Source organism: Dasypus novemcinctus, chromosome 24, assembly GCF_030445035.2.
Source record: "Dasypus novemcinctus isolate mDasNov1 chromosome 24, mDasNov1.1.hap2, whole genome shotgun sequence".
NCBI lineage: Eukaryota > Metazoa > Chordata > Mammalia > Cingulata > Dasypodidae > Dasypus > Dasypus novemcinctus.
In genome coordinates, this window is record NC_080696.1 from 54,132,605 (window position 1) to 54,159,246 (window position 26,642).

The 26,642-nt window shown below is 56.4% G+C and overlaps 2 protein-coding genes across 5 annotated transcripts in view; one reads left to right on the forward strand and one right to left on the reverse strand.

Annotated features, from left to right (window-relative positions):
• Positions 1-3,265, forward strand: part of PTPN1 (protein tyrosine phosphatase non-receptor type 1) — an 85,484-nt gene extending 82,219 nt beyond the window's left edge. For all 3 annotated transcript variants that reach the window (XM_058287227.1, XM_058287228.1, XM_071211789.1), the window contains exon 10: positions 1,155-3,265. In XM_058287227.1, coding sequence (XP_058143210.1) covers positions 1,155-1,178 — 24 coding nt within the window. In that variant the 3' untranslated portion in view covers positions 1,179-3,265. The remainder of the gene's footprint in view (positions 1-1,154) is intronic.
• Positions 155-26,642, reverse strand: part of RIPOR3 (RIPOR family member 3) — a 100,230-nt gene continuing 73,742 nt past the window's right edge. For both annotated transcript variants that reach the window (XM_058287226.2, XM_071211788.1), the window contains 19 exons: positions 26,472-26,550; positions 23,745-23,768; positions 23,407-23,460; positions 22,486-22,635; positions 22,266-22,329; positions 21,930-21,973; positions 21,616-21,741; positions 21,386-21,531; positions 19,790-19,919; positions 16,666-17,238; positions 13,937-14,067; positions 12,921-13,044; positions 12,099-12,234; positions 11,334-11,495; positions 10,609-10,770; positions 9,964-10,166; positions 7,450-7,533; positions 5,901-5,991; positions 155-5,450 (listed from right to left, as the gene is read on the reverse strand). In XM_058287226.2, the coding sequence (XP_058143209.1) occupies positions 5,347-5,450; positions 5,901-5,991; positions 7,450-7,533; positions 9,964-10,166; positions 10,609-10,770; positions 11,334-11,495; positions 12,099-12,234; positions 12,921-13,044; positions 13,937-14,067; positions 16,666-17,238; positions 19,790-19,919; positions 21,386-21,531; positions 21,616-21,741; positions 21,930-21,973; positions 22,266-22,329; positions 22,486-22,635; positions 23,407-23,460; positions 23,745-23,768; positions 26,472-26,550 (2,587 nt within the window). In that variant the 3' untranslated portion in view covers positions 155-5,346. The remainder of the gene's footprint in view (positions 5,451-5,900; positions 5,992-7,449; positions 7,534-9,963; positions 10,167-10,608; positions 10,771-11,333; positions 11,496-12,098; positions 12,235-12,920; positions 13,045-13,936; positions 14,068-16,665; positions 17,239-19,789; positions 19,920-21,385; positions 21,532-21,615; positions 21,742-21,929; positions 21,974-22,265; positions 22,330-22,485; positions 22,636-23,406; positions 23,461-23,744; positions 23,769-26,471; positions 26,551-26,642) is intronic.

The following is a 26,642-nucleotide window of genomic DNA, read 5'->3' on the forward strand; positions in this document are numbered from 1 at the left end:
TCAAAGGTTTTTAACGTCTGAAACTGTGGAAGGGCTAAAAGGAGAGGACGGAGGATTGATGCACTAGGGCCGTAGAGGGCCCTGTGGTCCCCAGAATGAGAGCGCCTATCTCAGGGCCTAAACCTATTCAGGAGGAAGTAGAGAAGATGCCAAATATGTCTTTCTCGCTTTATTTTGTTTTAATTTTTTTTGTTCATTTGTTTCTGAAAAAAAAAAAATAGAATTACAACATATTGTTGTTTTTAACCTTTATAAAAAGTAGCATTTTGTTATTTCTGGAGGGAAAAGAAAAAAGACTAGGCACTGATGAAACTTCCTTGTACCCTTAGGGGATATATGATTAGATACACAATTTGTGTTTGATTTCCCAGGGAAAGGATCCCAAACTCTGACAAATGGAAACTCCTTGGAGAGGAGCATTAGGACTGGTGTCCCACTCAGTCGCTGCCTCTGATGGCCGCAGACTGGCTTTACACAGTGCCTGTGGGCCTTCCCATTTTAAGAAGAAAAAGAGCAAATGATCTTCTCTAGAAAAGAAACCCGGCTTCTGCTTTTGCTCAGGGTGCCCCCGATGGTTTTCCAGTTTTTCTTTCTCCATCAATTCCTTCTTGTCACACCATCTTCCTCCTGTACCTCCCACATCACACCACCCCCGTAAACAGGTGTCCTGGAGGCCCCTGCCTCAGGGCCGAGAGTCCCGCTGTGGGCTGGCCCCTGGCACGGGCACTTTGCTGTTCTGGTCCAGAAGGCCCAGCTTCCAATTCATTTGGGCTGCAAATACCACAAATGCCATTTCCATGGAAATCCGCACATTAGGAATGTGTGTCGCTGTTAAAGTAGGGAAAGGGAGAAGATTAGTCTCAAAATTCTGATCGTGGAAATCTCCCCACAAGTATTTTTTTGGTTTTACTTTAAATATTTTTACCTCTTTGCAGGGAACTATCTTTGAGTGCATCAGATGGTTTAGCAAAATGCAAACTAGTTTTTCCTTACGGGTGATTTCTGGGGCGAGGGATGTTGTAAGAAAACAAAGCCTCCTTCAAGAGTGGCTTCCTCAGGGCTGCAGTTGCTGGGGGGTTGGCAGGGGTAGTGCATGAGTCAGCTGTGCAGGTGTGGCTTCTGGGCTCATCTGAGAATGTTTGATTTCATTCCAGTTCCTGTTCAACAGCAACACATAATCTGACCCACCTCCACCTCCACCTCCACCCACTGCCCGCCTGTGCTCGTAGAGCCCGCACCCGACTAGCAGACATACCTGGTAGGTAAGGGCCCGACGGACAGCTGTAGAGAGCCGGACCGGACCGACGTTTGTTCGGCGCTAAAACCTACCCTCTCCCGGGCTGTTTGTCTTACCCCGATCCTTCTACTTTTCCCCCTTCCTTCCTTCAAGTACCAAATCCTCAACCCACATTTTCAAGGAGAGCAAAGGCGAGTACTGTGCGGGGGGTGGAGAATAAAGGGGGCCTGCCGCAGGTCCTGGGGCCCATTTGTCCACGTGCTCCTCCTGGTGCCCCCCAAGACGGCCCAGGCGGCAGCACTCCAGGTTCCTTCCTGTAGACTCTGTAGGAGTCGGTCTGTACTTAGCCTCTCCACTCCATATTTATTTTTTTTTAATTATTTTTCCCCAGAGGTATCAGAGTGCACTAGCAGTTTCTTAAACCAATAATGTATTAAAATTTTTTGATGTCAGCCTTGCATCAAGGGCTTTATCAAAAAAGTACAATAATAAATCCTCAGGTAGTACTGGGAAAGTAAGACTTTGCCGTGAGCCTGCTGCGACAGACCAGTACTGGGAAGGAGGACGGTTGTAAGCAGTCGTTATTTAGTGATATTGTGGGTAACGTGAGAAGAGGTTTGGCATATGTTTATAGAACAATGGTATAATATATTGAACACTTGGGTATTTAAAATACATGATGTGAGATTACTTTGCCCTGAATATTCTCCTCCCCCGTAATCTGCTAGAACCTTGTTCTCAGTCACCGCTTCCCCTATTTGTATTAGCATGCATGTAAAGTCTTCTCGTGTCCTGATCAGATACCTTGTGCTTGAAATGAGAAACAGATTCCTGCTTACTAATGTGCCCCCATGTACAAGTCCAGTCCACCTTTGCATGATCTGATCATTATGTGGCTGTGGTTCCTAAGGCTGCTGCTGAAATAATCTTCATTCAGCAATATAGAGTGATGTTTTCCAGTAACAGATATCTGCCTAATTCTTGGCATGACATTCTGGTGACCTCCCGGTGAGGCCCGGCCTGTCCTGGTCCAGCCGGGTCCCACTGTAACTCAGACATTCCAAGGGTATGGGAAGCCATATTCACACCTCACGCTCTGGACCTCTAGGCAGACAGGGCCCCTGCGCACCTTGGGATCAGCCTCCACTCTTCCAAGTTCACACTCTTTTTGAGCAGACTGTGATTTGGAACCAAGGCAACTGTTGGAAGCCACACGTTTTGAAACATCCAGGATGATGGTCCTGGAAAGTCAGCCTGCTGCGTCTCCGTGAGCAGTTTGCGTTGCTGGGGGATTGCTGAGAGATGTGCGTCTGCGCTACCCTTGAACCCTGTGGGGACCGATGGTGCTCATGACTCTTCCTGTGAGGGGAACTTAAGACCTCCACATTAAGTGGCTTTTTTAACAAGAAAATTTAAAAAGGCAGCTGTAGCTCATGAGCTGCTCTTTTGCCAGCATTTTCACGTTTTGCCTTTCACATGTTAGAAGCCAATGCGAAAAATTCCGTGGTGGGAACATTTGAGGCATTGCCCCTGTAGAGCCTTGGTGAGGTGTGGATAAGGCTTGATGCCAGGCTGTACGCGTTTTTTGAGTTGGGCTTGTCTGTTTTAAGTCCTGTACATGTATGTAGTAGTTTGGGTGTGTATATATAGTAGCATTTCAAAATGGATGTACTGTTTTAACCTCCTATCCTTGGAAAACAGATGGTTCTCCATCTTGTTACACGTATGTTAGAGAGTTAGTGAGCTGCTCTGCTATATGCCTTAAGCCAATATTTACTCATCAGGTCATTATTTTTTACAATGGCCATAGAATAAACCATTTTTACAAAAATAAAAACAAAAAAAAAGCAAGGTGTTTGATATAATACCTTTTCAGGTGTGTGTACGTGGATGCATGACGGGGTGGGGGGCGTGTCTCAGGGTCTTCTGTGACCTCACAGAACTGTCAAACTGTACAATTTTCAAACTTGCCATATAAATGATGGGTTTGCATTTTAGTTGGAACAATAAAAATTTTTTTCTAAAGAACATGGATTTGGGTTGCTTCCCATTTCTTTGCTTAATGGGCTTAAACCAGGGTAGACGCCTGTTTCTTTCCATCCCTGCTGATGTGAAACAGCTGCTGTCAATCAAGTGGGGTGCGATTTTTCCACATCTAAGAAGGACAAGGGCTCCCTGGCGCTGTGAGTGCCATCGGCCTGGTGAGCATATCTAACATTGCAGACCTCAACAGTTTTCCCTCGAAAAAATGAAAAGTAAAACTGAAATAAAACCTCCTCTGAATGTATAGGACCCTCGAATACCTTGGAGAAGTTGTTTAAAGGACTGTTCTAGCCTCAAGAATGTGTCCTTTAGCCAGCTGCGTGTAAGACATGATAGTTACCACCACATGGCAACACATCCACGGGCCTGCTGTTTTCAGGGGGTTGTATTAAATAATGTAAACCCCTCAAAATAGTTTTTGATTTGGTTTTTTATTTGGAAAAGACAGTACAAAGACTGTTCTTATCTGCGTGAGGGCTTTGCCTGGCTGCCGAGTGCATGGCTCGGGCTGCAACCTCACGGCCAGGACCAAGTGACGGGACTGGACATTGCCTGTGCTCCGCTGGCCACAAAGCGCCTGGAGACTGCGGGGGCTGGCCTGGTGTGGTCACTGCCACCGTTCCACGCCGGTCTTTGTTCTGTATGTGAAAATGCTATCTAAGCCTTCGCGAAGAGGTAGAATACCCGGTGAAAAAAGTAACTGGATTCGTAACTTCAGAACAGAAATGAGATGGGGCGAAAGACCAGGCAGAGACCACTCCCCAGGGTGCTCGTCTCAGGTGGGGCTGCCAGGGGCCTTAGGTGCATGTGGAGAAGCGAGGGGCCACGGCAGCCCTCCTTTGCTTTACGCCGCCTCCTGGAAGAGCCCACCACAGCGAGAGTCACGCTGGAGGGGCACGCCAGGACCACAAGGGGCCACTTGCCCCCAGCGGGTTGTTTGGGGAAAGGGCCACAGCTGTCTCTTTTTTTCCGTTAAAATTAAACAACAATTAAAGGTTTTTTAATTGAAATTTTAGAAGCTTGAACATGTAAACAAGGTAAATAAATACTAAATTAAACCAAAAGAGCACAAAATACGGAGGTTTAAGTGAGAATGTTTAAGTTACAAAGCTCTCCAAATGCCACTGTTGAAAGCATCATTCATTCAAACCTTGGGTTCTCAATAGATTATTAACACAGAAACCGCTCAGGACAGGTTGGGTTTCTGAAATTGACTTAAGTAGGAAACGTTTTCTTTCTTTAAAGCAACATGCTCTTCAGTGACTCCTTTCTTCATTCAAGCTTATTATGGCTTCCAAAGCAATTTATCTAATAAGCCCTGAATTGGCTTGTTTTGGAAGTTGGATTCCATTCTGATCAGCATGGCCAATGCGAATGGTTTTACTGACTAGGACACTCAGAGCGCCTTGGCCCAGTGGCAGGGTCTTCTTTCCTTGGTGCTGCTGAACACAGTGGAAATAAGGTCCATGGTCAGTGGGCTGCGGGAGGGCTCCGCTGTGCCATTGGGCTGCAGCTCGGCTGACCAGTGTGGATTGGAGAACCCTAGCTTTCTGCTTCCCCACCTCCTCAGCTCTTGTTGCTGCTATTGAAATGACTCGACACACCGCAGCCCTTTCCTTCCCAAGGTCAGTCTGCCAGCCGGTCCCCCAGCCCCAGAGGCTGTCTGCGGTTTTCATTGAATCAGGAGTGCTGAGCCAGCCGTCGTGAAGGGAGGCCCTTTCCAGTTCACATTCCTCTTGGAGCCTTTTCTCTGAGGCGGCAGCTCGCCTGCCTTTGGCCCTTTGTTACCATTGCAGCCTGCAGCCGACCCAGCTCTGCATCCCTGGGGAAGGTCAAACTCCCACTCAAAGCCAAAGCTGCATCACCTTTTTCTGCTTTTGTACAAAAGACCCTTGTGCCTTGGAGCTCTGTGACTTTCCTGAGCCTACAGGAGCAGCTCTGGCCAGCCTGCACTTCTTGGGGAGCACATGGCGTAACCCACCCAAAGCTCATTTGGCATGTTGAGGCCAGGCAGCAGCCAAAAAAAAAAAAAAGATGCCAGACTGGAGCCCATCAGCCGATGCTTTCTAAAATATTGTGATTTCAACATCTGGCTCCTGGCAAAGGCCTTCTTCTCTTTGTTCCAAGCAAATTTTGTTCATCTTCTCAAAAGCCAAGCGTCCTTTTTCACCTGAAATAGTAAGGCAACCTGTCATAGAATTGTCTTGACCTTGTATCTGCTCTGGCAGGCCAAGATGGCCTTAGTATGCACCGGAGGGTGGCTCTTGGGTGCTGCTGTAAAGGGCTTACAGGGAATGGGGTGTTTGGGAGCGCCCAGCTGGCATCCCTCAATCTACTGTGGCATCTGCTCAGTTTTAATCCCACCTTGCATCTGGCTGGCTTTCACCGGGTTCATAAATTTAAGAAAAAAATAAAGCCTTTCTTGCTACTTCTGTCATAGGAAGGAAACCTGCCTTGGCCAAAATGTGTGGAAATGTGGAGGCCGACTTTGAGCTGGAATTGCTAACAGTGCCATCCCTTTGCCTCATTTGAGCGATGGCCTGGCTCCTCTAGCGCCCTCTTCTAAGGGCCCTGGGGCCCACCCCACACCACACGCACACCGAAGGATGCTGAACTTTACCGAAGGACAGCGTGGTCTCCCGGGCTGCCGCCCGCACTGCCTCCAGGTCAGACTGGCACAGGCTGGCGATCTGATCGATGCTTTCAACGCCCTGCTCGGGGTTGGCGGGAAGAGGAGGCATTAGGGGGCAGTGTGGAAGTACCATGAAGCCCACCTGCACAAGCCCTGCAGGACCAGCCCTTGCACAGTCACTGAGGCCTCAACCTCTTCCTTTGCTGAGGCATCCGGGTTTCTTAGGCAGCCTCAGGCTCAGCAGGCACCACTGGGAAATGTCAGCCTTTCAGTCCTGACACCTGCCAGCCGCCAGTCTTCATGGGTGCCTTCTGAAAGGCCCATCTTGAAAGTGGGAGGACCTGCTTCCTTCTGGCCCTGCCGTCAACCTGCTCCCTCTCTCCCTGCCCTGCCCTCAGGCCGGACAGAGGGGAGCACTCTTCCCACGGCTGCTCTCCACTGCCTCTGCTGGGCGCCCTGTCCCCCCTCCTCTCCTTGCAGGACTTCCTGTCAATTTGTTCCAGAATGAATGGGGTGAGTTACTTTAATCTCTCCCCATTAGTCAGTAATATTGAGCTATTTTTCATCTAGCAAATTGGCAACGGTTTTTTAAAAATGAGAAGTCGAAATGCAGGGGAGGATGAGGTCAAATGGGCATTCCCGTCATCTGCTGATGGGCATGTGAACGGTGTGGTCTCACCACATTCATGTTCTCTGGCCCTAGGGCAGGGGTTCTTCACCTTTTTTGCTCCACGGACCCCTTACTAAGTCCACACTCTACTGTGTTATTTAATGAACACCACACCTGCACCAAGAATATTGTGGGTTTTTCTGAATTTCAATTCAAGCTCATGGACCCCTTGTTAAGAAGCCCTGCCCTAGAGGATGGCCTAACCTAGGAAATCTACATCACTAGAAAAGCGTTATGCACAGAGGTATTCATAAGGATACTAATTAACGGAAAATATGGAAAACTGCAATTTTCTACAATAGGGTAGGGGAGCAGGTTAAAACATGGTATACACTTAATGGACCCTTCATATAAAATTCTAAAGTGTTTCCAGTTAACACACAAAAAAATCTTATTTTGCTCTCTGTTTTAAAACTATGTAGAATAGGATCAACAATTTTACATCTTCATAAACAAGGACATGAAATATACCAAAATGTCAACAGTAGTTTTTGTTTAATGCTAGGATAATGGAGTGTCTTCCTTTTACATTTCTCTATTTTCACATTTTGAATTTTTATAATGTCTTTACTTTTAAAAAAATTAATTGAGAATTTTAAAGCATATAATCCAAGAGCTCAGAGGCAAGTCCATGGGGCCACCGGCTCATGCACTGTTCACATCAGAGCCTGTGAGCCACCAAATCCACGTAGAAGGAACGGCGCCTGTCTGTCTCCACTGGCCGACTGACAGCCACTCCTCAGGTGGCGTTTTTCTGGTTGTGGTTTCCCTTTGTGGTCCCATTAGAATTATTTTTTTAAATTACCATCAACATTAGCCACAAGCACTTTTCTCTGTTAATTACTAGTGAGCAAGTGTTAAACTTACCTTGAGATGTTTTAGCGCCACACATGCAGCTTGCTGGAGTTCTGCATCATTTTCCATCAGGGCGTTGGTATAGAACAGAAGAGCCTAGAAAACAAGGCTGCCATGAGTCGCGGTGAAGTGGGTGAGAGCAAAACCCACGGTTCCCAGGACTCATCCTTGCTGCAAATGCTGACAGTAAGTAAAACTCTTACTTTTTCTAAGCAAAAATCTGGACCTATTAACCTTTGAACCAGGCGTGCAGAGTCACCTGTGTACTGCACGTGTACACTGCAGTGTTGAGTTTAGCCCTAAAACTCGGGTCGCTGGCCTGTGCTTTTGAGTTGAGTCTGGGAAATTGGTTTGGGCAAGAAGTCTGATTTCATTCTTATGATGGTAAAATAAGGGAAGATAATTGTGGTCTAATAAATACTTCAGAAATGTGTTCTGAAGCTGCCACGTATATAAAATGCGAAATCCAGAGACGTCCAATGTCCAGCTGTGAACAACACAAGAACTGAATGTACGGAAGGAGTTGTCCCTGACGGGCTGGAAACAGGCAGAGCTGCTGCCCCAGGCCAGAGCAAGTGTCCTCCTCTCCCTGCTTTCCAGGCTCTGCTCTGAGCTCTCCCACCAAGCCCTTCCACCTCTGAGCCGAACTGGGCTCAGCTGGAAAAGCAGCAGGAGGGGCTGTGCCTGGCCTGCAGGTGGAGCCCATCTGTGCATCTGTAAAGGGAGACCCGAAGAGGGGGCCACACCTGCACCTGCAGGGGGAGGCGGCAAGGGGCCAGCGCTGAGAAGACAGTGATGGTGTGGTGACAGTACTGCCACACCCTACAGCCCAGCATTGCTGGAGAAGGGTTTGTACCCCATCAGCAGGTGGCTCTTTTTAAAGAGAAATGTTCTCACGTTCTGGAAGGGAGTCTGGCGAGTAGACTCCGAAACCTCCCCTGAATCTCCAGATGCCGCCTTTGTGGAGCACCACTGGAACCCAGTGTAGTATGGGAACAGCACGATACTGACTCATTGTTTCTAGTCACAAAATACAGGGTTGTCACACAGCCCTGCTCCCTCCCTAACATCCCAGTACAAGGGTCCGTCAGAAGGAAGGCATTTTTACCGAATTAGAAGGTAAAGCACACCACCTAGACCAAACAAACTTGAATCTGATGAAACCTTTAAATCCAACTGCTAATTTTAGAAACTAAGAAGACAGAGAAACATGTTAAACTGTCACTGGACAGATGGCCCGATTTCTTCACCAAATAATTGGCAAGAAAAAAGAGATGGAGGGGAAACCTTTAGATAAAAAGAAATTCAAGACACCAGCAAGTGTGTGCTTGGCCCCTAAGACACTTGGAAATGTGAACACTGGGATATGAACAGACATGTATTTATGATATTAAGGAATTATGATTAGATAATGATAGTGTCATTATGACTACAACAAGAATCCTGAACTTCTAGGCACACATCCTTAAATAATTACAAGTGAAATAGGTTGTCTGGGATTTGCAGCAATGTAATTTGGGGGGGAGGGGCAGAGGGCACAGGATTGGCCATGCGTTGATGGCTGGGTGCATGTGGCTTTGTTATATTGTTCTGCTCTTATTTGTGCTTGAAATTCTCCAAATAGGGAAGTGGACTTGGCCCAGTGGTTAGGGCGTCCGTCTACCACATGGGAGGTCCGCGGTTCAAACCCCGGGCCTCCTTGACCCGTGTGGAGCTTGCCCACACACAGTGCTGATGCGTGCAAGGACTGCCCTGCCACGCAGGGGTGTCCCCACATAGGGGAGCCCCACATGCAAGGAGTGTGCCCTGTAAGGAGAGCCACCCAGCGCGAAAGAAAGCACAGCCTGCTCAAGATGGGCGCTGCACACGCGGAGAGCTGACACAACAAGATGACGCAACAAAAAGAAACACAGATTCCCGTGCTGCTGATAACAATAGAAGCGGACAAAGAACCAGCAAATGGACAGAGAGAGCAGACAATGGGGGGCTGGGAGGGAAGGGGAGAGAAATAAAAAATCTTTAAAAAAAGATTCTCCAAATAGTTAACACGATAGCCACCACAAAGCATATGTGTGCCTGAGGAACTGTTAGGAACATAACTGGACAGAGAGAAAGAGTATGGCCCGAGGACTGCCCTTGCCAGGAGTGCGGGCGCCTTAACTGTGCAGTAGACCTGGGTCCAAGAGCCGAGAGGGCAGAGGGGTCGGATTTCTTGGTCTTCAAATGGACTGAACACACTGGAGCCATTCTCAGCCAGCCACACACCTTCTTTGAAAGGAAATGAGGCTCTAAGAAAGCCTGCTTGTGGCTGTGCGGGTCCCTCAGAGAAGCTGGCGAGCCCTACCCGGCCTAGATCCCACCCTGGGGCCCGCTCCACCGTTGGCACGTTTGGCCTCAGCACGTCCCTAAATCCAAAGGTCTTGCAGAGAACCCAGCCCCTGGCTGCTCACTTCTTTTGTCTTTTTCCCTGGGAGAGAACCCACCCTCCCTCACATGCAGCCCGGGGCCACCGCGCGCCCACCGTACCTTGTCCCGAAAGCTTCTGTTCCTGGCTGCGCTGGCCAGGCGCGAGCTGGCCGCCCTGCACACCCGCGGGGCCCCGTCCAGCTGGAGCAGCGCCCAGGCCCTCAGCGTCTGGGGCAGCGGCTGCAGCTGGCCCAGCCGCTTCCCCTGCAGCTTCTTGACGGCCTTGGCCCGCCCGACGCACTGCAGCTCCTCAATGAGCGTGACTGGAAGAGAGGGCGCAGTGGGCCGGGGTCCCTTAGGAGGCGGCCTGGGGCTGGGCAGCCGCAGGGCCATTGTGGCTGCCGCCAACCCCGGAACGAGCCCTTGTGCTCAGCAAGCTCTAGCCTGGATCTGTGTCCAAGGTGGCTTCTCGCATCTCTGGGGAGACTTTCTAGCAAGGGATCAAGTACACCCTTCAAATTAGTAAAACCACAGCCCCTGCTTCCAGGGACTCTGGCCGGCAGAGCAAAGCTCTCCTAGTCTGTTGGAACCTCTGCCCTGTGCTTTTCAGGGCCCAGTGAATTCTGGGTCCTCCAAAGAACAGCTGGAGGTTCTGAATGAAAACCTGAGACACCCTTGGCTTCTGGAGCTGGGAGAGCTCTGCAGACATTGCCTGGCTCTTCCTGTGTTGCTTGGGGCCCCCTGCCACCCCCCACCCTTCGGTACCTTCCTTGGTGAGCTGGGCGAAGTGCTTCTCCAGGTCGGAGACGCTCTGTCTCTGCAGGTAGCTGTGAAACTGGAACCAGGTGACGGTCTGCTCTTCCGCGTGCCCGGCCCCGGGGAGAAGCCCGCCACAGCTGAGCACCTGCTCCAGCAGCCTGCGGCACACTGCGGGGATGCCAGGAGGAGGGGTGAGGGCCTGTCCCTCGGGGGGAAGGCTGTGCACCCCCCACCCATGCCCCTGGAGGGGGGGAGCCTGGACTGGGAGGCGGCGTGGGGTCCTGCTGTGATCTGGGGCCCTGGAGTCAGTTCTAGAGGGATCTGAACTCCCCCCTGGCACCTGGATCCGAGTCCCTAGAGGTGGGGCCTGGGAATACGCATTAACCCTGCAGCCCAGGGCCGGTGAGGGCTGCTGAAGGTTTTGAAAGGCCTCCGGGGATCTGCCACCCTTGCACCTGCCTCAGCCGGGACATGCCGCGGTCCCCCGTTCTGGGGAGGAGGCCTGCCACCCCCTGGCCTACCTACCGGCCCGCAAAGGCTCTTCCTTAACCCTTGGCGGAAGCTGAGGAATCTGCCCCACTAATGAGTGCCGGCAGCCTCGGGGTTTCACAGATGCCCCCCAAGAAGTCCATCCACCAAGGCCCCTTCCTCTCTCCTGTTGTGACCAGGCTGACAGCCCCCCAGAACTTGACCAACCCAGTGCTTCCTGGGGTAGGGGTGGGGTAAGCTACCGACTTCCAGCTGTCCTGGGTATTTCCCTCTGACTCTGTGCAGGAATGTTTTCTTGAGCTGGCTCAGCAGCGTCGTGGCGGGGCAGGACAGGACCCTGCCGGGCCCCGTGCACCCGTTCCACAGCTTCAGGCAGCCCTTCCTCCGTGACGCCTGCGGAAGGACTGAACGCCCAGCGGCGGTGGGGGAGGGCAAGCAACAGGAGGCCCAGGGCTCCCCGCAGTGGGACTGGGGCGCCCGGGAGGTGAGGGGCAGCGTGGCTTAAGGCAGGCTCCTGGTTCCACCCTCCAGCACGACGCCAGGCACCACCCCCGGGCCGCTCGGGACCCCCGGGTGGCTCCTGTTGCTGCCTCTGCTTGTGGATGAGGAAAAAACTTGGGCTTTGAGAGAGGAGATCATTTGCCCCAGGTCCCATGGGAGGCAGAGGCAGGCGGGGTCACAGCTGCCATTCATTTGAGTGCATGCTGTGTGCCTGCAGTGTTTCCCGGGGACCGCGTCACTGAACCTTACCCCATGGCCTCCCACCACACAGATGGGAAAGCTGAGCTCAGGGGCCTCCGGCTCGGCCATGTGCCAGGGTCAGCCGCGGAGCGGACGCTGCTCCAGGGCCGGAGCCCCTCACCCTCCCCCCACCCCCACCCCCCCCCAGCCACGGCCCCCCTCGCTCCCTCTGGGCTCTGGCTCACTCTGCACAGGGGGAAGTGAGGGGAGGTCACCCTGGCTTTGACGCCCTTGACGGCAGCCGTGGGGGGTGGGCAGTTACTCACTCTCCTCAATGGACGTCGCCTTGCTGACCTCCTCAAAATCGAGGACAGACAGCGTCTCCAGAGCCTGCTTTTGCCGCGCCACCTCTTCCAGGAGGCTCTCCTGCACCATCCTCGACAGGTTAGGGGAGGCCAGTTTCTGGGGAGCAGCCCATGATGCTGCAGGTCAGCAGGGCACGTGCCCTCTGGGGTCAGCCTTCGCGACTGGTTCCCGCCTGCCCCTGCTCGCCGCTGCCGTCCTGGTGGCAGCTCCCCAGCCTTGTCCTGGGGATCCCCCCTCCCACCCTCAGCTTCTGTGGCTGGACGGTGACCCCAACACGGGTACCTGCCCAGGCCTCGCTCTCCCTCCCCCCAGGCCGCGGTGACTGGTTCATGATCAGACTCACCCCTGGGAGTCGGGCTAGACCACTGCGAAAAAGACCCAGTCCTCCCACCGAGGTGAGCTGGCAGTGCTACCGGACCCCTGCCTAAGATGTAGCCCCCCACCCGGAGGAGAGCAGGGCCGAGAGAGGGAGATCGTGGTGACACTTGAGCCCCTGGATCCAGCCGGGCCTGACACCTACATCTGGGCCTTTCAGTGACATGAGCCAATACATTTTCCTTTCGGCTGCCCCAATTTAGTTGGGGTTCTGGCCCCGGCAACTGGGAGAGTCGCAGCCACAGACCAGAGCGTGGGCTGCCTTGGAGGGAGACGGCTTTTCACCCAGGCCCTGCCTGCGCCTTCCACAGAGGAGCCGCCTCAGTTCCATGAGCTGTGCTCCCCACCTCCTTTGCAAAGGGAGGACTTGAAGCCCAGCGAAGGCCCCAGCCTGGCCCCTCAGCCACCTGCAGCAGAGCTTTGCAGACTTGCAGGTGGACCACGAGCAGCACATCCAGCTCCGGGGCCCCCGCCGTGAGCTCCCGGGACGACGCTCTCAGCGACGACAGCAGGGGCGGGGTCCTGTCCTTCCTGAGTGGGATTGAGAAGAACAGGGTGACCATTCCAGTTGGCAGTCACTCCCTCCCAGGGAAGCCCCAGCTCAGGGCGGAGAGCCCCAGGTCCCAGGGAGTTGGGCGTTAAAGTGGGAGAACACGGAGAAAAGGAGCGAAAGGTGGTGAGAACTCTGACTGGGTGCTGGGCTGGTGCAGGACCCGAGGCCTAGGGGGGTGGGACGACCCCTTCCAGGGTGTCCAATTTGGAGTCAGAAGCTCGAGGCTCAAGAGAATGCCCAGCTCTGTGAACCCGGGACAAGCCTGCGTCCCCAAGCCTCGTTCCTTGTTTGCCAGTGGGGACAGGAACAGCGCGGGTTTGCCGGGAGGAGGCAAATGCTGCTGGTGACGCGCCCGCCGCACCTGAGGCCCAGCCAGCTCTCAGTGTAACGTGACACCGTAACATCGGTTGGCGATGCCACCCCCTTCCCATGGGATTGTGGGAGAAGGCGGCATCCGGGCAGCCTGTGCTCTTCGGAGCTGCTGTGTCAGGGGTACAGGAGAAGCCCTCGTGACACGCATACTTGGGGCAGGTGGTGGCAGGTTAGCAGGAGAGGACATGGGTGGTGGAGGTGTGAGTGGGCAGGGGCACAGGAGGGCACACTTGTCACTGCTGCCTGTGGGCTAGGTGGAGGCCCGAGAGGGGCGCTGGGCATTTGTCGCTATTTTTGGAGGAACAGAAGAGCCCGTTCCTTGGAGCAGAAAGCTGGGGCCGGGGAGGGGGACTTCTGCCCCTTCCTCCAGTGGCCACCGAGGACCTTGCTGTGCAGACGGTGGACATGCAGACTCTGGGAGGAAACAGGCCCAGGGCAGGCAGGGCATAAAGCGGGGGCCGGGGACCCAGGGGGCGACGCTGTGCCCTGGTCACTCACCGGGGGCCCGGGGAGACCCCAAACATGGCCTGCTCGTCGCAGGCGAGGTCGGCGTTGAGGAAGGCGAAGCTCTCCAGGATGCACTCCATCAGGCTCTCAGCGGAGGCGTGCTCCCGGCGTGCTCCGCGGGGCTGTGGGCAGAGCGGTGAGTGGCCCGGCTGAGCGTGCCCCAGCCCGGGCCCCACCCATGCCCTGCCGTCCAGGCGCCTGCGACAGGGCATGGGCCCAAAGCCTGATGGGGCACCCGAAGCCTCACGCGGGGACAGGGAGGCGGGCCGGCGACCTGGGGGGGCGGGGGGGGGGACAGCAGCCTACAGCCTCAAGGCTGCCCCTGGGCAAGGCGAGGCCAGTGTTCCCAGAGGCTCCCATTTTCTAAGAAAAGCCGAGACTTGCATTTTTATGGGAAACTGCCTGGTTTTTGAAGATGGACAACTAATTCCAAATTCTTTTAAAAATAAGGGGTGGGTTAGACCAAACACCTCCTCCGGAGGCCCCCAGGCTGCCCGGTGGGCCCCCTGGGGCTGACTCTTCTGGAGTAACCAGGAGAAGGTAGCCCCCAGTGCTGTTAGCAGCCAGCGGGGGCGGTGGGAGGGGCGGGGAGGTGGGGGAGGTGGGGTGGACACCCCCACTCAGCTCTGGTCAAGTCATCAGACCCTCCCATGTGACATTCCCTTCTGGGGCGTCTAGAAATCCCTGTTCCTGTCCCTGATCCGTGGCTGACCTCCAGGGCTGGCTCCTGTCCCACCCCCAGCTCTCCCGGCTTCCTACCACGCAAAGGCGCAGGCACAGCCCAAGCAGAGCGGGGGCCGCAAGGTGAGCCCCAAAGAGGACGCTGTGAGCAACAGGAGAGTGAGCCTCGTTGCAGAGATTTCATTGCCTGATTTTTTAAAACTTGTGCATATATGTCTGCATATGTATATATGCACACATACCTGTGTACACACATATATGTGTATAATTTCTTTAAAAAGTCAAACTTAGGGGCCTTACCTTGGAAACTATGATAACCTTTCCCCCCAATGTAACAGATTTAGACTCATAATTTTCCTATGCCTGATTCTTCTATGAACCCTTCTATCTGAACCTATAATTAGCACAATACCCGTTAAATATATGTCCCAGACCCTTCAATCTTCGTTCTGTTCATATGCTGGCGGAGCCCTGAATCTCAGCAGAATTGTGGCCAACACCTACTCTCCAGTTCATCAGACTTGCCCGGGACAACTAACAAAAGGATGGACAACACCCAAGACCGAAAGAGAGTGTCTACAACAGCAAGCAAGAAGTTCCGTCCACCTGCTCCGTGAGATCCAAGCCCCTCTCAAGCTGAAGCAAAGCGGGCAATACCCACCAAAATCTCCAAGACTGAGGAATGAACAAATGTAAGGGGGAAAGCAACGATGGACCTAAGGAGACTTCTTATTATTGTAGTAGCGGAAGAAGCTGTAACACTGATATAAAGACAGTGGTCACCGGAGGTTCGAGGGAGGGGAGGGCATTTGTACAGCATTGGAATTGTGCTGCGTGATAGTGCAATGAAGGTTACAGGCCCTGATACATTTTGTCAAAACCTATAAAATTGTGTGGTGCAAAGTATAGACCTTAATGTAAACTATAGACCACGGCTGGTAGCTTTGCCTCAGTATCTGCTCAACAGTTGTAATAAATGTACCGAATCCCATATATTTTCCATGTAACTTTTCCATAATCTAAAACTTCTTTAAAAATAAAGTTTAAAAAAGTCAAACACAACCATGGTCTGTAATCATTTTTAGTGTTCTAACTTGATTTGCCAAAAAGAAAAGTTCCTCAAAGCTGTTCAAAATCATCTATCCATTGCAATATTACTTTATGATTTTCAGTTAAATGGGGTGTTTTTTTTCTAATTACATGTATGGCAGGAGAAGTTGTGTTCTTGTGGACTCAAATTGTTCTACATAGAAAGTATTTAACAATGCAAAACTGACTTTACTTCTTAAAATTGTTTCTTGAAATTTTCAGGCAAATCCTTTTGAAAGACCATAGCAGTGGTAAATAGTGAACTTTAAAAAAAAAAATTGCTGGATAGAAAATGAGAAATTTCATTTTCTTTCACCTGTGCTGATATTTACTGCAGGGGGGTTTGGAATAAAACCAAAGTCATTTTTAAAAAGCGTCGTTACATTTCTTTGAAGTATTTCAATGCCATTGTGTGTCCTCCACAAGAGAGAATGGTTTCATAAATTAATTGATGTATGAAGTAAATGCTGGTGTTATACGTTTTATTTTATGTACGTTTATGTTTAGGTAGACACACGAGTACACACACACACACACACGCAGGACCATCTGCCCAGGCTGTCTAGGTCCCTCCTGTAGGCTGGGCAGCCGTGGGCCCCGTGGAGAAGGTGACGAGGCGGCAGGGCCGCTGCGGGGCCCCCACGGAGGCCAGCTCTGACCCCGGGCGCGCCCTAAGCTCGGGATCGGACAGCCGAGACGCCGGCCCCGGGCCCCGGCTGCTGCTTAGAAAGTAGCCGTCCCCGTCCATTCACAGCCTCCCTCTGTCCTCCTGCCACCCCGACGAGGGCCGTCGTCGTCGTCCCCGCTGGACTGATGAGGAAACGGGGCCCAGAGGGGAGGAGCCGCCTGCTCGGGTGGCGGAGCGGGGAGGCGGGGAGCCCGTGCCGGGGGGCGGTGCCCTGGGCCGGGCAGGGTGGCCGCCCCGTGGGCCGGGGGCGTGGGGGGCTCACCTGCAGCCGGTCCCTGAGGCCCAGGACCTGGTACTCCAGCTCCCGCAGCCCCGCCTGGGCGGGGACCCCGCACCTCAGTAAGTCCAGGACGTCCTGCAGGGAGCGCGCCACCACCGCTCCAGGCCCGGCCGCGCCCTCCTCGGCGTCTCCTCCGTCGGGGCCTGGCCGGCTACCCCGGAGGGCGCGGTCCTGGAACGGGGGGCCCCGGGGCAGGGCGGGGCTCTCCATCTCCAAGCCCCTCCAGCCCGGCGGCTCCAGCAGCGAGCCTCCCCCCAGGCGGGCCGTCTCCGGCAGGAGGCCCAGGGCCGGGGGATCCGCGCAGGCCTCCTCTGCGATGGAGGCGTTGGGGCCGACGGCCAAGGGCAGGAAGCCCACTTCCGGGGTGGACGCCGACATGCTGGTCTCGGGGTCTCGGGGGTCCTCGGAGCTGAAGGAGTCCATCTCGGGCAGCTCCTGGCTCTGGCTCCGCAGGCCAGGGCCCCGCAGGTCGCTGTCGGACAGGTAGGTGAGGAGAGAGGTGGCCCTCGGCCCGCCCAGCAGCAAGGCCTGCTGCGGCGGCTGCTGCAGGACGGACTGGAGAGGGGACACAGAGCCAGCCTCACAGGCCACCCCCGGGACCGCAGCAGGGCCCCCCGGCACACCCACGTTCCCGGGAGGACCGAGGTTCACCAAGACCAGTGCCCTGGGGGTGCTCACGGGACCCTGCAACCTCTGCACCCTCATCTCCCATCAGTCCTCTCCAGCCTCGATCCCACGTTCCCACCTCAGGGCCTTTGCACTGACCGTGCCCTCTGCCTAAACATTCTTCCCCCTGTGTCTCCACGGCTTGTGTTCTCACCTCTTCCGGTCCTTACTCAGATGTTGCCTTTTCTGGGCCCTTCCCCTGAACACCCCGTTTTAAAAGGCAGCTCCCCACCCTGCCCCAGCAGACGCCTTCCCCTTCCCGGCTTGGTTTTTCCCCGGGGCCCTGACTCCCATCAGGCGGGCTGTTCCACCCTCTGGTTCTGCCCACATCGTCAGTCTGCCCCGAAGGACGTGGGCCCCCGGCCCGGTGCTCTGAATGAAACCAACAAGCAGATGCAGAGCCTGCCCGAGTCCTAGAGAAGGACGCAGCACGTCAGCCGCACCCGGAGTCGTGTTCTCGGGGCCTTCGGGCCACATGACACTCCGGCTGTGTGTACGGACGTAAGCACTTTCTTTTTTAATTGAACCCGGGACCTTGTGTGCGGGAAGCTGGCGCTTATCCACTGAGCCACATCAGCTCTCCCAAGGTGGTTTTTTCATTTGTTTGCTTGTTGCTTGTTTTTTGTTTGTTTGTTTTTAGAAGGCACCGGGAACTGAATCCTGGACCTTCCTGTGTGGGAAGCAGGTGCTCAACCGCCTGAGCCACAGCCGCTCCACTTTCTATGAACTCGTTTAACCCTCACAGCACCACCATGAGGGTGTGCTGTGATCCTCGTTTCTCTGATGAGGAGGCTGAGGTCCAGAGAGGTTGAGTGCCTTGCGTGAGGTCACACAGCAGGTGAGAGGCAGAGTCCTCGCTCTTGACTAAATCTGACTTTTTAACTGAAATACACAGCGGCCCACCATGCCAGGCAAAATTTCCTCTCAGTTTACATGTTGCTGGGCTCGTGTGACTCCGCTCTGCCCACCTGAGGCTCAGAGGGCAATAGGGGTCTGTCCCTCGGTCCCACTCAGCATCGCCATCCCCTGGAGGGGGCCAGAATCGCCTCGTTCTGTTCTTGGGGTTCCTTATCGGGAATGAAACTGGGTTCTTCCGCCGCCCATCGAGCAACCCCGCGTGCCAGTGCCCAGCTACACTAGCCTCGCTGGGGACACGTGACTTGGGGACCTGCTTGCACATGTGCAGGAGACACGTGGACGGGGTCATTCACCAGCCTGTGGTCGGGGATAGTGAGAAAATGGGGGCGTGGGTGTGGCTCAGGCCCACCTCCCACATGGGAGGTCCCGGGTTCAGCTCCCCAAGGCTCCTAAAGACGACGAGCAGATGCCGCACCCGGCAGGTGCCGCCACCAGCAGGGAGCGGGAGTGGCTCGGGCGGTTGGGCACATGTGGGGGGCAGGGGGGATAAAAATAAAAATAATTTAAAAAACTAAAACTTAGGGAAACAGACTTGGCTCAATGATAGAGCATGCACCTACCACATGGGAGGTCCAGGGTTCAAACCCAGGGCCTTCTGACCCAAGTGGTGGAGCTGGCCCACGAGCAGTGCTCCCCACATAGGGGAGCCCCACGCACGAGGAGTGCGCCCCGTAAGGAGAGCCGCCCCTTTCAAAAAAAGTGTGACCTGTCCAGGAGTGGCACTGCACACACGGAGAGCTGATGCAGCAAGATGACGCAACAAAAAGAAACACAGATTCCCAGTGCCGCTGATAAGGATAAAAGCGGTCACAGAAGAACACACAGCGAATGGACACAGAGAGCAGACAGCTGGGGGGCGGGGAAGGGGAGAGAAATAAAAAAGAAAACTCTTTAAATAAAAAAAAACACTTAAAAAAGAATTAAAAGAACAAACAAAAACAGGAACCACCTCAATGTCTCACAAAGTAAAGTTCAATACGGCCAAATGTGGGCTACTACAAGGTGAAAACGAACGAGGAAGCTTCTGGCACTTGCCAGACCAGTCTCCACATACCTCGTCAGGTGAAAAAGGGGACAGATGGGAGAACATGCACTTGCCTGGAGATGGCTGAGTGTGTTTTTCTAAAGGAACAGGACTCTAAGGCCGGGGCCTGGGCCCCTGGGGGCAGCCGGGGAAAAGAGAGAGGCTTATCATGCATATGTCAAGGCAGGACCTACTGGAAAAATAGATCAAGTTTCAAGTTTAAAGTGGAGGCCAAGGCCATGGAAAGTGGTGGCAGAACCCCTGGGAAAGCCCCACTCCAGGAGTCCAGGACAGTCTGTCCAGCCCAGGACGAAATTCCCGTCCCGGGGCCCCTAGAATGGAGGGGTGGAAGCAGGGGAAGGAAACGTCAGGAAGACCAAGCTTGCCGCACGGCTGTGCCAGGCTGCTCAGCCCAGCGCCCACCTGCCGGGCGCCCGGCGCTGCCCCCTCCACCCCAGGGTGACTGCCGGCGTCTCCCCCCCAGGGAGGCCCACTCACCAGGTAGTATCTCTCCCTGAAGCTGGGGGTGCTGGGGGGTGTCCAGTTGTACAAGGAGCCCTTCCTGCTGCCCAATGAGAACTTGCCCGTGGGACCGGGTGACACCAGGAAGCTCTCGGCGTCAAATGGGCTGGAGGAGAAATGGGAAGAGAACGTCTAAGCCAAACACGGGTGAGGGGGGCAGGAATCCAAGGTGTGACATAACCGTGGCAAGTGACCCCTGGACAGGTAGGTCCCGGCACATCCTCCCTGACTCACTGAAACCTGCTCGGCAACCGTTTGCAAAATGGCCTGGCTGGCCGGCGCCCGGGCCCCCTGACCACGGGGGCCCAAAGCTCAGAGGCCGCTGACGGTGCTTCCTCGGGAGGCTTCCTTGCCCGCGGGCCAGCAGGACTCCTGGGTCCTTGGAATCGCCCGGCCTCGATGGCCCTGGGCTGCCCACTGCCCCGCACGCCTCAGGGCTCCCGGGGGAGGAGGGGGTCTCAGGCCCCCCCATCCCGGAGACGAGGACGCTGAGGCTGGGGTGGTCCCGCGCCCAAATGCTCTCCGCTCGCAGCGGGGAGTCCAGCCCTGGGGAGCCCCAGGCTTGGCAACTGTCCCAGAGCGAGCCCAAGGACAGGAAGCAGGGCCAGTCCCCGCTTCCGGCCGCGCCTGCCCAGGCCAACCCTGGGAAGAAGGGCAGGGAATGCCCTTAAGACTTGAGGTTTCGTGCATTGCCAACAAACCTTTAGGAAACCGCCACCCTCCCTCCGCGAAGCCCGAGTGAATGCCCAGTGGACAGCCCCCCTCCCTGGTCTGAGGGGCGAGCGCATCCCCAGGCGACGGGGTGGCGGGACTCGGGGGGACCGTTCGGTCCTGTGCCCGGCGGGCAGCGGTCGACAGAGAGAGTCCTCCTGGCCGAGGCTCCTCCCAGGAACCCGGCTCCGAGGGGGCTGTGAAGGGCCCTGGACACATGTTCAAAAGTGGGGACTGGGGGAAGCAGCTGTGGCTCAATCAGGTGAGCTCCCGTCTACCATATGGGAGGCCCGGGGTTCGCGTCCCAGGGCCTCCTTGTGTAGGCAGGCTCTCCCGCATGCCACGGAGCGCCGCCCGGCCCGCGAGCACCACAGACAGCCAACTCAGCAGGGTGACCCAACCAAAAGGGAGATAAGCAAAAACAAAGAAGAGCGCGCAGCGAATGGACCCAGAGAGCAGACAGCAAGCAAGCTGCAAAGCAGAGAGGGAAATAAAATAAATACAGATGCAGAAGACCACACAGAGAATGGACCCAGAGAGCAGACAACAAGCAAGCTGCAAAGCAGGGAGGGAAATAAAATAAATAAATACAGACACAGAAGAGCGCACAACAAATGGACTCAGAGAGCAGACAGCAAGCAAGCTGCAAGTGGGGGGGGCGTTAAAAAAAAAAAGTGGGAGCAGAATTGGAGCCCAGAGGGCAGGTGGGGGTAAGCATCAAAGAGACGAGAATGGGGTGAGGGCAGGGTGCCCAGGAGGGGTGCCCAGAGCAGGGGCCAGGCCCGGGGCGTGGCCAGGCCCCCCAGGAGCGCGCGGGGCCCCGCGGGGCCCCATGGCCCCCCGCCGGCCGCCCCCACTCACTTCCACAGCACCTCCAGCTGCAGCTTGATGGTACCCAGCTCCGTGACGTCCACCACGACGGCCTGCGGCCGGGTGGTGAAGAAGTCGGCGACGTCGCACGTCACCGCGCCCACAGTCAGCGAGCTCAGGCCCCGCAGCTCTGTCACCTGGGGCGGGACTCGGGGGAGTCAGGGGTGTGGCCTGAGCCCGGCTGCCTGGGGGCACCCCGGCCCCTCCCGCCAGGCGCCCACCTTGATCTCCAAGTTCTCGTGCAGGCTGGGGATGAAGGCCGCCTCCTCCTCGTCCCACGTCTGGCTGTCGTCCGACTCGATCCGGCCCTTCAGCCTCCAGCGCTGGCGGCCCAGGCGCATGAGCACCTGCGGGCAGCCCCCAAGGGACGCGTCGGCCACCCAGGGCTGCCCCTCACCGTCTGCCGGGGACCCGGGGCGGCCCACCCTCCCTGCCAGCCACGCGGGGGTGGGGGGCAGGGGGGCCCAGTTCCCAGCAGCTCCCCCCCCAGGCCTGGCTCGGGGCCGTGGGCGCTGACCCCACCTGGTGGCCGTACCTCGTACTGGTCCCCGGGGCAGAGTCGTGCATAGCCCACCAAGCCTGGAACAGAGAGAAACCTAATCTCCCCTGGTGCCCCCCTCTGCCCTGCCGCTGGGGTCACCAGCCCTCCCTCCCTGGGCAGAGCAAGGCTGTCCTCTCCAGAGAGGCAGAAGCCATCCGGGTGGACAGGGGCGGGGCCTGGGGACGGGACCCGTCCAAGGTCACTTGTCACACAAGCGCAAAAGCTAGGGCTGGCCCTGGACGCTGGGACCCCGGCCAGGAGTCTTGGGGCCACCAGAGGCCTGGCACCCCACCCACCTGGGCCTCTGCCCACCTGCTCCCAACCTGTTACCTTTCATCCTGATGTGGAACTCGCCCAGGTGAACCTCCAGGGCCCCCTCGATGAGCCACATATCCTGCAAAGCACCCCCCGATGTGGCTTACCCGCCTGCCCCCGCCAGCGCAGACGCTGCGGCCGGAGCGAGACCCAGGGACAGGGAGAGGCTGCCTCGGGCCCAGGGGGCCTCCCCACCCCGAGGCCGGGCCCAGCCCTGGCTGCAGCCCGCGCCCACCTCGGTGCACTCGTGCAGGCTGCGGCCCAGCTCCTGCAAGCTCTCGCGGGAGGCCCGGCTCAGCGGGCCGCGGGAGAAGGCCCGCTGCATGTTGGCGGCCCCGTCACGCAGGCAGCACTGGATGCAGTAGCCCTCGTAGAGCTCGTCCACCTGCGGGGCGCACAGGCCGGTGGGCACTGCCCTCCCCGGGGCACAGGCCCTGACCTGCCCGGCCGAGGCTGAGGCCCCTGGGGTGGCCGGTGCCTGAGCAGGGACCTCGAGCTCCCTCTCCTCCCCAGCCCTGACGCGGTCACCGCCTGCTCTGTTGCAGCCCCAGCACTTGTTCCCTGTGCTCAGGGTCACATTGCCTCCCCCATGGAAGGTGAGTTTGCCTCACAGGGGCAAGTACCACATCTCTCTGGTCCACTAGGACCCCCAGCACCTAGCAGAGACAGACACACAATAAAAGCTAACCGAATGGACTAATGAATACATCACTTCTCTCGGTGCCCATTTCTTGACTGTCAAACAGGGCGGGGAGTTTGTGATCCGTCCACCAGGGGGTAAGTAAGATCATGAAAGGGCTTGGCTCAAAGGACTGCTGTGTGACCATGGCAAATCCTTGTTCTCCTCTGGGCCTTTACTTTCCCAGCCGTACAACAGAGTGGTTGGACCTAACCTTCCTGGTACGCCAAGCCTGAGCAGGAGGCCTTCTGTCTACATCAAGGGAGAGGCCCCCATAGCCCTGGGGGGAGCGAGCTGTCCCCCTCCCCCACACCCGGCCAAGCCCCTGCAGTCCCTCAACTGGCCCAGGACAGGGACGAGGCAGTCACCCGCTGCTCCCTGCCCGGGCACCTGGAGAGCCTCCCCAGCTCAGAGGGGGGTCGCCGGCTCCTGCCACCCCCGCGAGGCCCACCGCGGCACCCCGGGAGCCAGGCCGACCTTGCTGATGTGAAACTCCATCTTCCGAATGTGCCTCTCCACGGAGCGCGTTTGCTTCTCCCGGAAAAAAGCGAAGGTGCCGTGAAGGAGGCCCGGCCGCCGGCGCCCCCAGCCCGCCACCCTCCGCCCGGCCCCAAGACGGAGCTGGGCTCAGAGCGGGGACTGGCCCCCTGCGGTCCTTAGGAAGGCGCGTCTCTGAGCCTCAGTTGGCCCCTCTGTGAAATGGGGAGGAACCCGGGTGTGCCTCCCATGGGGGTGGAGGACGGGCCGAGAGCACGGGGCTCCCGCAGGGCCCGGCCTCGGGGCTCACCACAGCGCATGGGGGAGGCTGCCCTCACCTTGTCCAGGTCGTAATAGAAAGCCTGTGGGAGAGGGAAAGGGGGCTTGTCGGAGGCCAGGACGCGCCAAGGCCTCTGAGGCTAAATCCCAGGGGGGCCTGGCCTGGAGGACTAGGTGCTGGAGCCTGCAGCCCCTTTCCTCCCCCCTGCTCTACCCCTAGGCCCAGGAAGAAGAGCGATTAAACCATGAGCTCTTGGGGTGGGCCCTTCTCCGCCTGGCTCTGCTGTGTGTCTTGGCAAGTTACTCAACCTCTCTGAAGCTCCATTTTCTCCTTTGTTAAATAGGACAGTGCTAGCACCTTCCCTATAGGGCTGCTGCGAGGAACAAGGAGATGGACGGACTCAACAAATGGGAACAATTGTGGTTTGATTGCTTAAGGGGCAACTTTGGCTGCGACCAGAAGAACCCGAGGTGGGGGGGCTTGGAGAGGCAGACAGCGGCACCCCAGGAGTTCAGGGCTTAGGAAGGCAGACTGCCATCGGCCAGAGCAGAGGACGGATCACTGGGGGCCACCCTTCTGGGCAGGAGCAGGGAGTAATATTTTAGGCTCGGCAGGCCACACTGTGCTTGTCACAGCTACAGCACGAAACGCTGCCCGTGTGGCACGAAGGCAGCCAGAGACTAGCGGGGTGGCTGTGCCCAGAAAAACGCTATTGACAAAATCAGCCGCCAGCGCCTGGGTTAGTCACTGCATCTGCATCTGGAAGGATTACCCCAGCGTGGCACTGGGGAGAAAATGCAAGCTGTGATTTCAGTTTTATAAGACAGCTCTTGACCAAAAATCTATGTACGTATGTTTGGATGATTATGTGAGCGGGGAGAAAAAGATGGAAAAAATAAACACAAGACTGTGCTGAAGAGTGAAACGGGGGGCAAGCCGATGTGGCTCAACTATTAGAGCATCTGCCTACCATATAGGAGGTCCAGGGTTTGATACCCAGGGCCTCCTGGCCTGTGTGCTGAGCTGGCCCACACGCAGTGCTGATGCCGTGCCACGCAGGGGTGTCCCCCGCGTAGGGGAGCCCCACACGCAGTGCGCCCCGTAAGGAGAGCCGCCCAGCACGAAAGAAAGTGCAGCCTACCCAGGAATGGCGCCACACACACGGAGAGCCGACACAACAAGATGACGCAACAAAAAGAGACACAGATTCCTGGTGCCACTGACAAGAATCCAAGCTGATACAGAAGAACACACAGCGAGTGGACACAGAGCAGACAAAGGGGAGTTAGGGGGGAGAGAAATATATTTTTTTAAATCTTAAAAAAAAAAAAGAGTACAACAGGGAGGGGCAGCAAAGACTGGCAGGTGGGGAAGGGGCTGCTCAGTCGAGGACAGAGGAGGGGTAAACGCCCTAAAGTCTAAGTTCTCCCATGTACATGTCTGTGAAAAACTGTCCATGTGAGATTATGGAAAAGTCCATTTACGGAATAAAGAAATAAGAAAGACCCCGAGCCATTGAAAAGAAGGGCGATTGCACAGCACCGTCTCATGTTTAAAGGGGACCAGCAGCAGCTGGGACACAGAGACCACGGGGGTCGCCACGCTGGGTGGCCCCGGCCCCTGCGTGCCCGTCCCTGGAATGGGAGCAGCTGACCTGTGTACCCTTTACCCCCTCACCCACCCCAGGGACCGCTAAACGGTGAGAGAGGGGCTCTGAAGCGTGAGGACCATGTACCCGTGTGGGAGAGCGAGGCAGGCGCTGGGCGTTTCCCTCCCTCACAACTGGGGCGGGACAGGAACTGGGGGGGTGACGTCTTGGCAGCGTCCCCCTCCGCCATCTTCCTCCTGCCCGCCCACCAAGGGGGAGGCCTGGCCGAGCCTGCCCCGCCCTCCATGTCTGGGGGGGGAGGGGGCGACCTGACCCACACTGAGGTCTGCTCCCCTGGAGCCAAGATCCAGAGGGGGGAAGCAGATTGGCTCAACTGACAGAGCGTCCGCCTACCACATGGGAGGTCTGCGGTTCAAAGCCAGGGCCTCCTTGACCCGTGTGCAGCTGGCCCATGCGCAGTGCTGATGCGCGCAAGGAGTGCCCTGCCACGCAGGGGTGTCCCCCGCGTAGGGGAGCCCCACGTGCAAGGAGTGCGCCCCGTAAGGAGAGCCGCCCAGCGCGAAAGAAAGTGCAGCCTGCCCAGGAATGGTGCCGCACACACGGAGAGCTGACACAACACAATGACGCAACAAAAAGAAACACAGATTCCCGTGCCTCTGAAAACAACAGAAGCGGTCACAGAAGAACATACAGCGAATGGACACAGAGAGCAGACAACTGGGGCAGGGGAAGGGAAGGGGAGAGAAATTTTAAAAATAGATAAATAAATGATCTTAAAAAAAAAAAAAAAAAAAAAGGAGCCCGGGCAGTCCATCCAGGGGAGTATCGGGTTCACAGCAGCACCCTGAAATTCCACGCCTGCTCTACTTCCTGGCACCAGAGCAGCCGCCCCGATTCCGCAGTGGCCCTGATGGCCGGGGGCTCAGAGCAGGACCTTCAAAAACAGTCGCCCCTGTATACACTTGCCTTCCTCGAGTTACTTCTAGAACCACGAGAGAGAACGTGAGGTGGACCCTAAGACGTGACCCGTGCACCCGCGGGAGGCAAGGGGGGCGGGTGCCAGCTGTTCCCCACCAGCCGGCGGGGACGGGGCCCCGGGACCAAAGTGGGGTTAGCGCAGCACAAATCAAGGCAGCGACTGGAGCGCCACGGGCCTCGCAGGGGCGGGGGCCTCACCAGCCGGGAGCTCCTCTCCGTCTGCTTGTGCCGTCCTGCCAGGTAGTCCAGCTCGGCCTGCTGCGTGCACAGGTGCTCCCTGGGCGGGGGACAAGGGAGAGGGGCTGTCGGTGGCCAAGGAACAAGACAAGGGCAGGCAGCAGGCGAGGACCGGGGCCAGCGTGGAGGCCC